This window comes from Podarcis melisellensis (genome assembly GCF_964234715.1).
Source record: "Podarcis melisellensis genome assembly, chromosome: 16".
NCBI classification, from domain to species: domain Eukaryota; kingdom Metazoa; phylum Chordata; class Lepidosauria; order Squamata; family Lacertidae; genus Podarcis; species Podarcis melisellensis.
The window spans coordinates 16610090-16624046 of NC_138533.1; the positions used below are offsets into that span (position 1 = coordinate 16610090).

The 13957-nt window shown below is 47.7% G+C and overlaps 1 protein-coding gene and 1 long non-coding RNA gene across 2 annotated transcripts; one reads left to right on the top strand and one right to left on the bottom strand.

Annotated features, from left to right (window-relative positions):
• Window positions 1-269: 269 nt before the first annotated feature.
• Window positions 270-11053, bottom strand: LOC309359442 (intelectin-like protein). The gene is made up of 8 exons (XM_081893089.1): window positions 10898-11053; window positions 10326-10390; window positions 8830-8994; window positions 7542-7789; window positions 2861-3019; window positions 2348-2468; window positions 898-1001; window positions 270-660 (listed from the first exon to the last, which is right to left on the bottom strand). The coding sequence occupies exons 2-8, from the start codon at window positions 10384-10386 to the stop codon at window positions 508-510; spliced, it is 1011 nt and encodes a 336-aa protein (XP_081749215.1). The 5' UTR covers window positions 10387-10390; window positions 10898-11053; the 3' UTR covers window positions 270-507.
• Window positions 3026-7112, top strand: LOC309359468. The gene is made up of 2 exons (XR_014163847.1): window positions 3026-3418; window positions 6526-7112. It is a non-coding gene; the product is annotated as an uncharacterized lncRNA (long non-coding RNA).
• Window positions 11054-13957: the final 2904 nt, after the last annotated feature.

A 13957-nucleotide genomic window follows, 5' to 3' on the forward strand; every position in this document is an offset into this window, starting at 1 on the left:
TGAGAGCGGTTAAAACATTCATCCCAAATTTTAGGAGGAGTAACAGATTATCCCACTGGGAATAACTTTGACCTCTGTGAATGAGGTCTAAATCAATATTCTTTCAAACACATTATGGGCTTCTACAGCCTTCCTCACCTTATTTTTCTTATAAAAATAGTTATTTTAATTAAATTTTGAACATACAGAAAATAAAACAGAAAAAACAGGTGATCATTTGGATCACCTGATATGCATCATACAGCTAATTAGGGGAGAAAACAGGCAAGTTAAGATTCACTCATTTTTTAATATTATTGTCACATCAAAAAATATAATTTCATTCTTTTTTATTTATTACAGGGTTCAGATAGTGCCCATCAAAAAATAAAGGGTTGTGAAAGCCAAACTATGTGAACCAGGGGGTAGTGGGACTTCTCTATTACATGCCTTGTTACTTGGAAAAAAAATAAAATCATGCCAAATTGCATACAGATTGTCATGTTTACTTTGATCTCCTTCCTCGCCTTAGTGATAGAAAAGGAGCATGGCAGATTCCAGTAACTCTTTGGAGACACTAAAGCCACTGTGTGCGCCATAGCCATTCCAATCAAAGGCAGTATAGTCGCCACACTGCCTCGGAGCTCCTTCAGGAAAATACCCTCCGCCACCAACGCAGGTCTGGAAGAAAAGAAAGAAGCATAAGCCAGAATCTAAGCAATATAAGTTAATCTAAAAAAAATGAGGGGCCGGCCCGGCCTAATACATTTTGCTGCCTGGCTTATTAGATCTGCTGCCCTCCGCCCAGCCACCCCCAGCCTGCTGCTTGAGGTGGCTGCCTCAGCAGGGCTAATGGTTGGGCCGGCCTGGGCGTTGCGACCAGGATATGCAACGCTGGCAATTGAAGAAGCCACTCACGTATTCTGTATCGCATCCTGTGACTTTAACCCCAGCACACAGAGCCATGGCAGCTTTCTCGTTATTAAACACCCGGAACTGAATGAAGCCAGGTTCAATCTTTGCTGGAAAAACAAAATCAGAGGCGGGGGGGGAGATGGATATTATGGAGTATGCAGCATATAGACTGTCCTCTATCCCAAGAGCTTGGCAGCTGCTAGCTGTTAATTTGAACACAGGCTCAGCTGAGGCCGTATACCAAGGTGCAGAGCAGCTGCTTGGGGTGCAAAAGGCCCCAGGTTCAGTGCTTGGCATCTCCAGTTTTTAAAAAAGAAAGAGTATCAGCCTATACAGATACCTTCTGGAATGGGAGCTGCGTCTTACTTTAGCACTCGCAACCGTGGACCTGAGGGCAGCTAACTTTCAGGCAGTTGTGGAGGGTGAAGAAGACACAATGGTCTGTCCCCAACATAGGAGAAGCAACAGGGCACTCAGGAGGGAAGCTCAGGGGGATACCACCACACCTGCCACTGAGGCTGTTGCCTTATTTTGGCTAATGAATCAAGAAACATCTCCCAAAGGTGGTGAAAATAATTGGGAGAGTCCCATCATTTTATATGCTGAACAGCTAAAATTCAAGTTCAGAATGAGGATGGGTGGGTTCACTCATTCTTTCTTTTATTCAGAACAGGGTTGCCAGACCTCCTGGGCTGGCCTGAAGTCTCCAGGTTTGTCTGGCTGCCTCCAGGTGGGGCAGGGGGTATTGAAGCTCCAGGTGGGCATGAATGCCAATAAATAATAATAATAATAATAATAATAATAATAATAATACAGTGGTACCTCGGGTTAAGTACTTAATTCGTTCTGGAGGCCCGTTCTTAACCTCAAACTGTTCTTAACCTGAAGCACCACTTTAGCTAATGGGGCCTCCCGCTGCCGCCGCACAATTTCTGTTCTCATCCTGAAGCAAAGTTCTTAACCTGAGGTACTATTTCTGGGTTAGCGGAGTCTGTAACCTGAAGCGTATATAACCTGAAGTGTATGTAACCCGAGGTACCACTGTAATAATAATAAAGAATGCAGCTTGCAAGCTTCAGCCTGGCAGGAGCCAGATGCAAATAATTGCATAGACTCTCAGTGGAGTGGGAATCTGCCCTCCTCTGCTCCCTCCTCCTCTCTCCCAATTAACCTCCATCTCCAGGACTCAGTGTTGGGAGGGAGCAGACAAAAAGAATCTCTAAAGTTCACCCCATGATATCACCAGAGCCTATTCTTAATTCTTGGGATTGGGCCCTGAAATCTCAGGGTCTGGGATGCTCCTGACCTTGCAACCCTACTTCAAAATCAAGTTTCAGGTCTTGGGCTGGATACTTTGGTAGACTTTAGCTTCCCCACCAAAGCCACCCAAGCAACTCCATGAGAGTTTTTTTGCACTGACACTGAGCACTAGCTTCACGGAACTAAAACTTACACCGAGCATTTGGGGAGTAGAAGAAAGACGTCTGCTGCACATTGCCAGTATCATAGATGACAGGAACTGCTGGGCCGTTGTTATCTGGGCAGGTGCCAATCCCATATGTCACTGGGTATTTCTGGAAGGAGAAGAAATGCCAAAAGAGCTGAGAAAGGCCTGTCTGAGAACATATATGCTGGCCTCTAAAAAAGTGATGCTGGGCCAGTTGCTGCCTCTCAGCCTTACCTACCTCACAGGGTTCTTTGGGGGATTAAATTAGATGGGGAAGAACCATGAACACCTTGGAGAAAAAGGTGGGATATAAATGCAATAATTTAATAATAACAAATGTGAGAAGATAAAAACAAAAGGATCACACTTGTCTTATGCTGGCCTTTAACTTGGTCCAAAACAAATATAACATGTGATTAGATATCCCAATTAAAAACAAAATTGAGAGGGCACCAGGTACTCCAAACTAGTCACAGCTATCAATGCCCAAATATTGAGTCACCAGGCAGCCATGCTTACCTGGTAGAGCCTGAGAAGGTTGCCTCCTTCTTCAGCCAAGAATCCATTTTCAGTGTGGTACCTCAAGATGGCGGCATCCATCCATTCCTTCATGGGGGTGTTGTTTGGGACATGCCAAATTGCCAAATCCCGAGCTTCAAGATCATAGTAGCCAGGGTTCTGAAAAGCAAAAAAGTCTGAGAGTAAAATCTTGTGTGCTGGGGGTAAGAACCTTTGGGCCCAGGAGCCAAATGTGGCCCTCCAGATAGCTTTATCTGGTCCTCAGTCTCACTCTTCATGGGACTTGCTTTGCAACATCCTTGACAACTTTTGCTTTCATTTTTGTATTACTTTCCCCATAATGACGGTTCCCCACCTCAAATGGGGAGTGCCTTTTGCGGGTTGCACGCAGCCCCCTGATCCTACACGACCCGGCAGTTCAGCCTGGCTTCGCCTCCCCAAGCTGGATACCTGGAGGTTCCCACCTAACCTCGGACAGTTAGCCAATCCCAGCTGGGGAGGTGTTGCCAGGGGAGCTGACCAGGTAGGGTTAGGACCACCCTGCACACACAATAGAGGGTGGAACTTACCTGGGATTCCTCAGTCGTCTGCAGAGCTTCTGGATGGCGGACATCGCTGGACCGCATCCTTGCCGGAGGTAAGACCAGGGACCCTATACCTTCCACCACCCCATCCTTATTCTCCACTCATGGCCTCACTTCTCCAGCAGCGTGTTGGAGCCTTGGCTTCTTTGCTGAAGTTACAGTGGGCGCTATTTTCCTGCAGGCAGGTTGCATGATCTCGGGCCCTCCTCCTTTTCCTGTGCCCGTTTTTTCGGCATGGCGAGGGTGGCGGCTGCGGAGAGAGACTCTTCTGGTCTCCCCCTTTCAAACAGGGCAGTTTTGCAGCCCCGGGGGGCAGGGTAGCTGCGGCGGCGTGCCTGCCCCCCAGGAGGGGTGGCGGGCTCAGAGGCCATTCCCGCTTTCACTGGCGCTCCGCTCGACTCTCTTCCCCCGTGCTCGCCTTTAGGCCATCTTTGAGGGGCTGCTTCCTGTGGCCTTCCCTTTCCCCTGCCGGCTCGCGGCCATTGCAGGGGGGCGATGGGGTGGTCTTGCGCCTCTTCCCGTGCTCGCGGCGGTCGTGGGGAGGGGGGACTATGCCGCTTCCTGCTGCCTTCCCCTTTCTCCCAGGGGGGGAAGGGCTTTTTGCCGATTCCCGCATTAGCGCAGCCCTGCCCGTTCCCGCGCTTACTCGGCGGCCCCGCGGCAGGTGTCCGCGGTACACATGGCAGCGGCCATGTTAGGGGTGGTCACATGGCGGCGGCCATGTTAGGGGTGGTCACATGGCGACGGCCATGCTAGGCGTGGTCACATGGCGGTGGCCATGTTAGGGGTGGCCGCCTGGCGGCGGCCATCTTGAGAGTGGCGGCAGCCATTTTTAGGAGGCTGATAAAAATAAATAAATAAATAAATATTAAAATAAAGTAAAATAGTAAATGAATGAATGAATAATGCATGCCCTTAATTATTATTATTATTACTATTATCGTTATCGCTGCTGAGATTTGCAGCCAGTGTTGGGCCTGGTTATCCACCAGCTAGAGGATATAGCCTGTTGACTTTGGGCGATATTATACAGCGAACCTTAACTGTTTTTGCTGGGTTTATCTTACAGCTTACTCTAGCGACACCTGCTGTGGCTCAGCTCTTGACTCCTCCTTTCACCCTTAGCTTTCCCGCAATATCAAGCGTCAGCATTTCAGTATATTAGTTCTGAATCACTAACACCTTCAGTCCTCATTCAGTCTATAGATCTCTACCTTTAGATACTACCCTGTTAGCTTCCCACCATGCCACCTAAGCGTCAATTAGTTTCTCCTCCCTGCACAAGAAGGGGCACTATAAGGGATGCGCCCAGTAAGTCAGCACAGGTGCAGGTAGTGGGCCGGAGGAGGGCACACCCATCTGGGGACAAGCATCCCACACCTGGGCGAGCCGCACCCAGGAAGAGGGCAGCTGCAGTGAGGAGGTCATCAAGGTCCGAAAGCCCGCTAGCCTCCGCAGGCCATGCAGACAGGAGGTCAGCTGCAAAATGCAAACGTCAGGTGAGCTCTTCCCCAGCCCGCTCATCCGATAGTGATAGTTCTTCACGCTCGGAGCACGGGGACAGGAGGGACAGGACCATTGCTCAGCTGAAGCGACGCCTGGAGAGGCTGGAACCGCGTGGAAGGAGCCCTGGGTCACCTCACCGCCACAATAGGAGGCACAGTGACAGTTCTCCAGACCACTGTACCCGAGAACACAGGTCCCGCTCATCAACCGCATCCTCAGGGTGCAGAGGTAGGTCCCCCCACTCCAGCTCCTCCGATAGGTACAAGAGCCCTGAGCCCTGTAGCTCGCGTCATCGTGGAAGGAAGCATCGCAGATCCAGGAAAAGGGGGCACAAGTACAGAAGGGAGTCTTCCACATCTTCAAGCTCGACAGGTAGGTCTAGTTCATCTGACAGTGAGCGGGAAGGAAACATCAAGGGGTATTGGGTCACGGGCCCGCATGCCCCAGGGCTGCCACATTGGGTATGGCGTCGCCGCAATAGGAAGCATAGGCGCGCCAATGGCGCTACTGCGCCATGTGGAGAGGAGGGCATTGACTCCAGAGGCCGCATAAGGAAGTCAAACTTTAAGTGGGCCGACCAGCCCCCAGGCATTCGCCTGTGTAAAAAGATAAGGGAACGCATCCTTAATGGTAAGTTTGTGGACCTATTCTCCTTGTTATCCCCTGCCTCATCAATTAGCCTAAAGGCCAAACCTGCTAAACAGCAGAAAAAAGACAAGAAAGTGTTGGTTGAGCGCAACTTCCACAACTGGCTTACTGCATTTTCCACCTACATGGGGATAGTAAGTGCCGCCTACCCAGACAGAGGTTGGCACCTTGCCAAATACCAGCTTATTATACTAAAAGCCGAGGCTATAGCTGGGGAGGCAGCGGCGCTCGAGTATGACGAGGCCTTTAGAGAGAAGGCAACCGTGTACCACACAGCCAGGTGGGATGTACAGGATAATGATTTGTGGTCAGAATTGGTCGCCCCATATATTGAGAAAAGGCCTGACGACACAAAGCAGTCAAAACCCCAGCCCAAGGTCCCCAGAAAATTGTGCTGGGAGTATAACGACGGTGCCTGTTATAGAGAGAAATGTCGATTTGCTCATGAGTGTGAACGCTGCAGCGGATCGCACCCCACCATCCAATGTTTTCGAGGGAAGAAGCCTTTTCGAGGCTCTCGTGGCTCAGGTACAGGTACGCCTCAGGAAAAAAGAGAGGCCGGAGCACCCTCAGGCAATTCTGGACCATAGCCAAATAGAAGCAATATCCGCAGGTGGCCCTCTTCTTTCCCTAGCCCCCTCACCCATCTCTCTTTCAGCCATGCTGCTGTTTCTTCCCAGAGCCTCCTTTTCCTTATCTCATAGTATCACCCCTAGGTATCGTCCCAAAAAAGGTGCCGGGTGAGTTCCATATGATCAGCCACCTCATCCTACATGATCCCCAGCAGTTCAGCCTGACTTCTCCTCCCCAAGCTGGATACCTAGAGGTTCCCACCTAACCTCGGGCGGTTAGCCAATCCCAGCTGGGGAGGTGTTGCCAGGGGAGTTGACCAGGTAGCGTAAGGACCACCCTGCACACACAATAGAGGGTGGAACTTACCTGGAAGTCCTCCGTCTGCTCCAGAGCTTCTCCCACCCTGCCCTCCCTCAGTTTATACCTTCCTTTTGCAGGTTAACCTCTTCTTTACAGGTATGCGGGCGCTGCTGCGGTCATTGATGGTTGCTGTTGAAGGACCGGGAAGGAATTTCCCTGCATTGGCAGGTTTCGCCTTCCCCGTAGCAAAAACGTCACAACTTTGGCAGTTTCAGGCCTTGGGTGGAATCCTTTAGTCTCTCTTCCCTAAATGGGCAGGGGGGGGCATGAAGCAGTGACCCAATCCCCCCAACCCCCGCGGCAGCGATCCCAGGGTTCCCTGTTAAAGGGGTTGTGTGGAAGGGAGTCGCTGGCCATACACCATTTTGTTGTCAGTGCTCTCCCCTGCGTTGCAGCAAATTGGGGGGCAGCCTCTCTGCTTGAACAAACGTTCTCCAGAGCCAGCCCAATGCCCACATAGTTTGGATAACTCTGATGTTCCCCAGATCCCTGGATGGGGAGGGATAAACGCCCAATGCCTAAGCCAAGGTCTCCCTACATCTGAAAATTTAATAAAGTTGTGGCCAATTTTAATCCCATAACACGTTGTCATGAGTCATTATTCCTTCCGGGGGTCGAGGGGGGGGTCTCCACCTGGCCACGCAAAATACACATTGTGTCTGCATTTTTGTTAGCTGTCTTCTAATCCACATGTAAGTCCAAGCCCAGCTGATGAGGTCAGTTCACTTCAAAATGCAGACCCATATTTCTACTCCGTTCCCAGTTTAAACTAACCGCAGTTTGTCGCACCTTGGGGGGCGAAATGACAAACTAGTTAGCTGGAAAACGGAAGCAAATGGTTCCAACCGCATTGTGGGAAAGGTGAAATCAAGGAAGAGTGCAAAAGCCCAAGACTTACACTTGTTTGGTGCTAAACCCTGGTTTAGGATTTATATTCAAACACAACCTATGTTGCCTACGCTTCCTAATCAAGAAAACCCATCATGTGCAGTACGGAAAGCAAAGCTGACCTTGTAATCATCGCTTGTGCAGCCCTTTGCTGACCCGAAGGTGGCGTTGTTGGACCAGTTGCCTTCTCCATTAGGCCATTTGGCGTCATTGCCCTGCTGGCTAGACCAGCGGTCTCCCTGGGTGCATTTCCCATAAATGTTGTTCTCGTGGATACTGGCCACTAGTGTCCAACCGCCTCCATTCGTGGTCATGTCGCAGAAGGTTTGGTAAACCTCGCCATCTTCAGTGGCCAAGTCATACAACCCATCTGCAAGAGGAAACCAGGATATCAGGAGAGCCCTGCCTGATTAGGCCCATCCAGTCCAGGATCCCGTTATCACAGCGGCCAAACAGATGCCTGTGGGAAGCCAGCAAGCAGGACCCAAGCACAAGAGCCCTCTCCTGTAGTCTCCAACTGTGGAGACACGAGCACAGCCATCATGGCTGATAGCCATCAATAGCCCTCTCATTCACGAATAAGATATACAATATTGTAATAATATAGGCAGCGGCAGCAGTGGTTAGAGATGGATATTTCTTACACAATAACCCCCCCCCCCATTCTGCACACATTTGACTTGCGGAATTTCAGCCGCTAAAGAGGAGGGGTGCCTGTATTTGCTGTTCTCAGTTTCACCATATGTGGGGTACAAACCTGTTAGTTTGCATTTCTTAGTGCAGAAAGTATTGATCTGGTGTGTAGCTAATTAATTGAAGAGGGTCTGGAAGCTTCTTTGTGTGAAAGAAACAAGTAGAAGGTTCATGTTGTTTGGGTGATTCCTTCAGAGAAGCTGAGTACAGCTGGTTTAAACTACCAGTAGTTCTCTTATCTCTTCTGCCAAGGTCGTGCTGACTATAATAGTAAGGACAGAAGGAGCCTGGGTTTCTCTTTCTATCCCTCTTCCTTCTGGTTTGGTGTTCTGCACATAGTATGCTTAGTGTTAAGGTTTAGGCTTCTTAAGTTTAAGTCTGCTGCAACTAGATTTCATTTGTCTTCAGTAAAGCTCTGGTGGATAAAATATTAATTGCCTCTGGTCTATTTTTGGGGAATCCTGCAACGTGTTTGCTCTGCTAACTATGCGTTGGAATCTACTCTGGATCAATACTGAGTAGAATTTCACCGACAAGAACCATCCCTGCATAGTTTGGAATCACTTTGATTCCTGTCCACAACAGCCAGCTCAAGGCCCCGCCATAATGGTCACATGGGCAAGAGACATGCAGAGCTTACCTTGTGGCCATTGCATTCAGCCCATCGCACCCCCTGAAAGTTCTGGACCAAACATTCCCCTTTCCTGACTCACCCACCTGTGGCTCCTTCCAGTGCTGTTTTGATTTCCATGCAGCTTCGGGGCAGAGACTGAAGGAGGTTCGGGGGCAGACCTTGATGGTTCTGGAGACAGGTCGCATCTTCCCACTTGACCATCAGCTTGAGGATGTCTCGCTTCAAGGAAGTGACACAGCCATTGCTCTCTGTACAGAATAGATTCGTCAGGGCCCTGGTCTTCAACTAGTGGGTCAGAAACCCACAAGCGAGGGAGGCCAGTGGTGGTTTAGCGGTTAGAGCTTTGGACTGCTAGGACCTGGGAGAGACCAGGGTTCAAATCCCCACTCGGCCATCATAATGCTTGCTGGGCGTGACTGTCTCTCTGCCTTGCAGGGTGGTTGTGGGGATTAAATGAGGAAGGGGAGAACCATGCTTGCCTCCTTAAAACTCCTTGGAGAAGAAGGTGGGGTGCAGATGCAATAAAATAAGAAGGGTCACACAAAGTGGAACCAGAACACTTGCTTTTTAAACAAAGCAGAAAGGGTGAGAGGAGAAAGAGAGAGGGAGCGTATGGTTACATCTACACTTTTATGCAGATTCTACACAGTTCTCCTTTCTGGAGAAGAAGGATCTTGACACAGTTCTCCATGCACTAGGATATCCAGGATAGACTGCTGTAATGCACGTAGCATGGGGCTGCCTTTGAAGATGGTTCAGAAACTTGAACTGGGACAAAAATGTGATTTCCCAGCTGCTGGTTGGAGCCAGGTGATCAGAACACATGATTTTATTTACCGTATTTTTTGCTCTATAAGACTCACTTTTTCGCTCCTAAAAAGTAAGCGGAAATGTGTGTGCGTTTTATGGAGCAAATGCAGGCTGCGCAGCTATCCCAGAAGCCAGAACAGCAAGAGGGATTGCTGCTTTCGCTACGCAGCGATCCCTCTTGCTGTTCTGGCTTCTGGGATTCAGAATATTTTTTTTCTAGTTTTCCTCCTCCAAAAACTAGGTACGTCTTATGGTCTGGTGCGTCTTATAGGACGAAAAATACGGTAACTCCTAAATGCCTATTCTGCTTTTGCTCCCAAAGGGTGGCAAACACCAAAGTGTTTTTTTAAAACAACAACACAAACACAGACATCAATTGAAAATGGGAAAAAAGCACTGCATTTATACATTGCTTGATTATAAAAAAACAAAACCTGGGTGGTTTACAAAAAAATCCAACCCAATAAAATTATCAATAAGAAAAAATAACAATTCAAGACTTTCAAAAAGTTAAAATAACAATAGGCCAAAAACAGATTAAAACTCCCATCAACTTTCTAAATATCTGGGTAGCCTTCTCTAAACAAAAATGTTTTTAGCAGGTTCCAAAAGGAATATAGTGAAGGCACTTTCCTGATGTCAATAGGCAGGAAGTTCCGAAGTATAGGGGGCTGCCACACTAATAGAAACAATTTGAACTTGGCCTGGTTTTTTGAAGCTCATTCGCCTATTGCTGGCTATTATTTCACCAAGGGACCCACACGCTTACCGCACCGTTGGCCTTCTGGAAACACAAACGCACACAGCAGAATAATCACAAGTTGCTTCATCTTCCTAAAGTGAAAGACCAAAGGTTCATTATTTCAGATTCACTCCGCTCCAGAATTCATCATGCACTCAAACAGAAAGAGAGAGAGAGAGAGATTTGGAAGGAAGCATAGCTAAATTGCAATTGAGTGAAGGCTGGATCAGAGGGAAGCCAACTGATGGAAATGCAGATCATTGAGGAGGGTAAGGGGAAGCCGCCCTCAGGCTGTTTGCACTGAACCAGACCCACAAGTACCTGGAGATGCCCCACATGGATTGGCAGGGGGCTGCAAGACTAAATAAAGATGCGCTATCTTGCTCGCTTTCTCTCACTTACACACACACATTCATTGTGGGTAGTAGGCTGTGGTTGTTTCGTCTGACTCTCCATGAAGAATTGAGCGACCCCTCACACTCTAGGCTCCTCATTCTCTGCTTGGAAGGTGGGCATCCATTTTGGGACGTGAAGCCAAAAAAACTTCTGCCTTATTTTACGCGGCATAAATGGTTGGGGAGGGGGACTTTTCAGCTCACCTGACTTCAAGATCACAGCTTCCTCCGGTTGTTTAGCACAGGACACTGCAGAGGCAGCAGCTCAGACAAGAAGAAAGGCCCAGCCCTCTGACCAGACGGGTTCAGTCCTCTTCTCGTCTTCATTAATAATGAAATGGACCTTAGTGAGCAAACCAGGGCAAACAGCTCACAGTGGTCAGTGGCCAGAGGTTTGTTGACATAAGGACACACAGTGACCAGGAGGGCACTAAAAAGATTGCAGAGAGATTAATTCACTTACAGGGCAAGGCTATGCATGTCCACTGAGCTCAATGGAATTTATTCCCAGGCAAGGAAGTATAGGATCACACCTTTATTCTTCAAGGGATACACACACACACTTCCAATCTAGATAAAAAGTCTCAATTTACACAATAGTTTGTACTGGGAGGGCTACATGCGTTCAGTTCACAAGTACAGTGGTACTTCTGGTTAAGTGCTTAATTCGTTCCGGAGGTCCGTTCTTAACCTGAAACTGTCTTGAAACCTGAAGCACCAGTTTAGCTAATGGGGCCTCCCACTGCCGCTGCTCCGCCAGAGCACGATTTCTGTTCTCATCCTGAAGCAATGTTTTTAACCCGAGGTACTATTTCTTGCTTAGTGGAGTCTGTAACCTGAAGCATATGTAACCCGAGGTACCACTGTACCGGCTAAGCACAGAGTTCAGTTTCCCCATCGCACCAAGCCACCATTGCACTAACCATCGTTTAAAATCACAAACCATCGGGTGAGTTGCTGAATGCTCAAGAAGGCAAATCAGGGTTTAGAATGGCATATTCGTTTTCTGTCCTCGTAAGTTTGTTACACCCACACGTCCACTTGTCTCCATGGTAGCCATAATACTATGGGAATTGTTTTGTTTTAAACCAAAGAAAAACGTACGTACATGATTCCACCTTGCATCAACAAAGGCTGCACTTAAAAGTTTGGAGTAATTGCACCCCTAAATTGGCTCCAGGGTTATCCCCTCTAACTTCAGTTATAACTAATGGATTTATGGGAAATTTAAAAAATAATGGGAGGCTTGACAGCCTGCCAAGATGGACACGTAGAACTTTAGCTCTCCAACCAGTAGGCCTATGGCAGCTGTGGAATTGATATCTAAAGAAATAGAAACGTGAAACTACTGTACTTTTCCATGTATGTTTTTTTTACTCTAAAATAATGTTCAAAATCTGGGCTCATCTTATACACAGATAGTGCAGAGTGAGGAGTCCCCAAATTGGAGTCCCCCAAAATAGGGGGCATCTTATACATGGGGCATCTTATAGATGGAAAAATACGGTAAGTAGAGTATCAGGGAATGAAGCAAGGAGCTGCTCTCTCACTGGGACAGGAGATGGCAATGGCACCAACCCCAATCTGTAAATGTTCTGACACTTTGAACGGAGGCTGCGCTGACGTCTGGCCTCATCAGCACCCTCTAATACAGGATTTCTCTATTTCCTCTAGTTGAGTCAAATCCTATTTCTCTGTCTACTTTGTTCTCATGACCAAACAGTGGCGTAGCATGGGGGGTGCAGGGGGGGCGGCCGCACTGGGCGCAACATCTGGGGGTTAGGGTTAGGGGCGCAAATCCACGGGTTAGGGGACGCAAATTACCGGTACTTGCCTGAGGTGGACTGCACCAGTTTCAGTGCAGTCCACCTCAGGGCTGGATTTAGGTTTGATGAAGCCCTAAGCTACTGAAGGTAATGGGGCCCTTTATATGTCCAGCTGTCCTTTGTCAACAACCAATTGTCACTGTTTTTTGTGTTGAATATATGCTGTATGGTAATTTATGGACTTAATAGGTATCTAAACCTATTTGCACATGTTGCCATGTAACCAGTCCATGCAGAATGTAAGCAATCTGTATACAGAAATGAGCAAACCAGTGATATTTTAGGGAGCAGGCTAGCAGGTGGGGCCCATTACTTACATCATAGGAGCCTACACAACACAAAACACTGTTGCTGTATGTAGGTTTTATTTTATTTGTTTTTTATCTTATATTTTAGAAATGTACATCCAGGTGTGTTTTTTCTTTAACCTTTTTTGGGGGCCCCAAGAGAGTAAGGAATTAAGGACTCGGGGGTATCTAAAGTATGAGGTACACAGTTTGAGGCCTGACATTCACTGTATGTTTAAGAAGTGGTGGGAAAGTTAACCATCACTGAGGGTTAACTTCAAATACCGAGGTTATACAAATACTGTCAACCTCTTTCTTGAAGTCAGTCAAGGAGGAGGGCTGATCATTTGCTCAATGCTGTCCTCTAAAAGGTTTTTAAAATTCCTGAGATGTATTCTACTCCTTGTAAATTTAATTACATTTATATCTTTTCTCCTCTGCTTTCTAATTTTTGGGGTTCTTCATTCTATTTCTTCCTTGCTATCCGCCAATTTCCAATGTTTACCACTTCCAACACTTCTCTGGTTTCTAGCAACCCCTTTGCTCTGAAATTGGAAAATTAATAATGGTGAAGGCTGTGTACTTCATCATCTTAAGAGGAAAATAGACACCAAAACAGAGGCTGATGAGTAAAAAGGGATCAGTATAGGTAATTTGAACAGAACACCCAATTTCTGAAAACAAGCACTGCAATTTCCTGGGTGGCACCTTTTTAAAAGGTGCTGGAGGAGCATGGGTGCTAATTCACACTTCCATTTTGTGCCTCCATTTCTAGGCACAGGTTTGTGATGTGTGGGCACGGGATCAAGCCAGGAGTGGGGTATTTCTTTTGTCCCACCACTTTTCACAGGAAAACCCACTTTTTACCTCTGAATCAAAACAAATACCAGTCTGTGGAACTAGGGGCCTCCTAAAAACCTCAGAACCCTGACCAAGCGACAGCTCCCAGAATTCTTTTGGGGAAGCCATGATGGTTTAAAGTGGTATCAGAGTACTCTAAATGTCTGGCGTGAATGTGGCCCTGGTTGCCTTATTCATTTTGGGTTGAGACGTAATAACATATTGCTGTGTGTTTCTGAGAGGGAGGGAGTCGCTCCTGCTTTACCCGTCTCAAGCAAGAGCAGGAACCTTCTGCAAGAAGAAGCCACAGA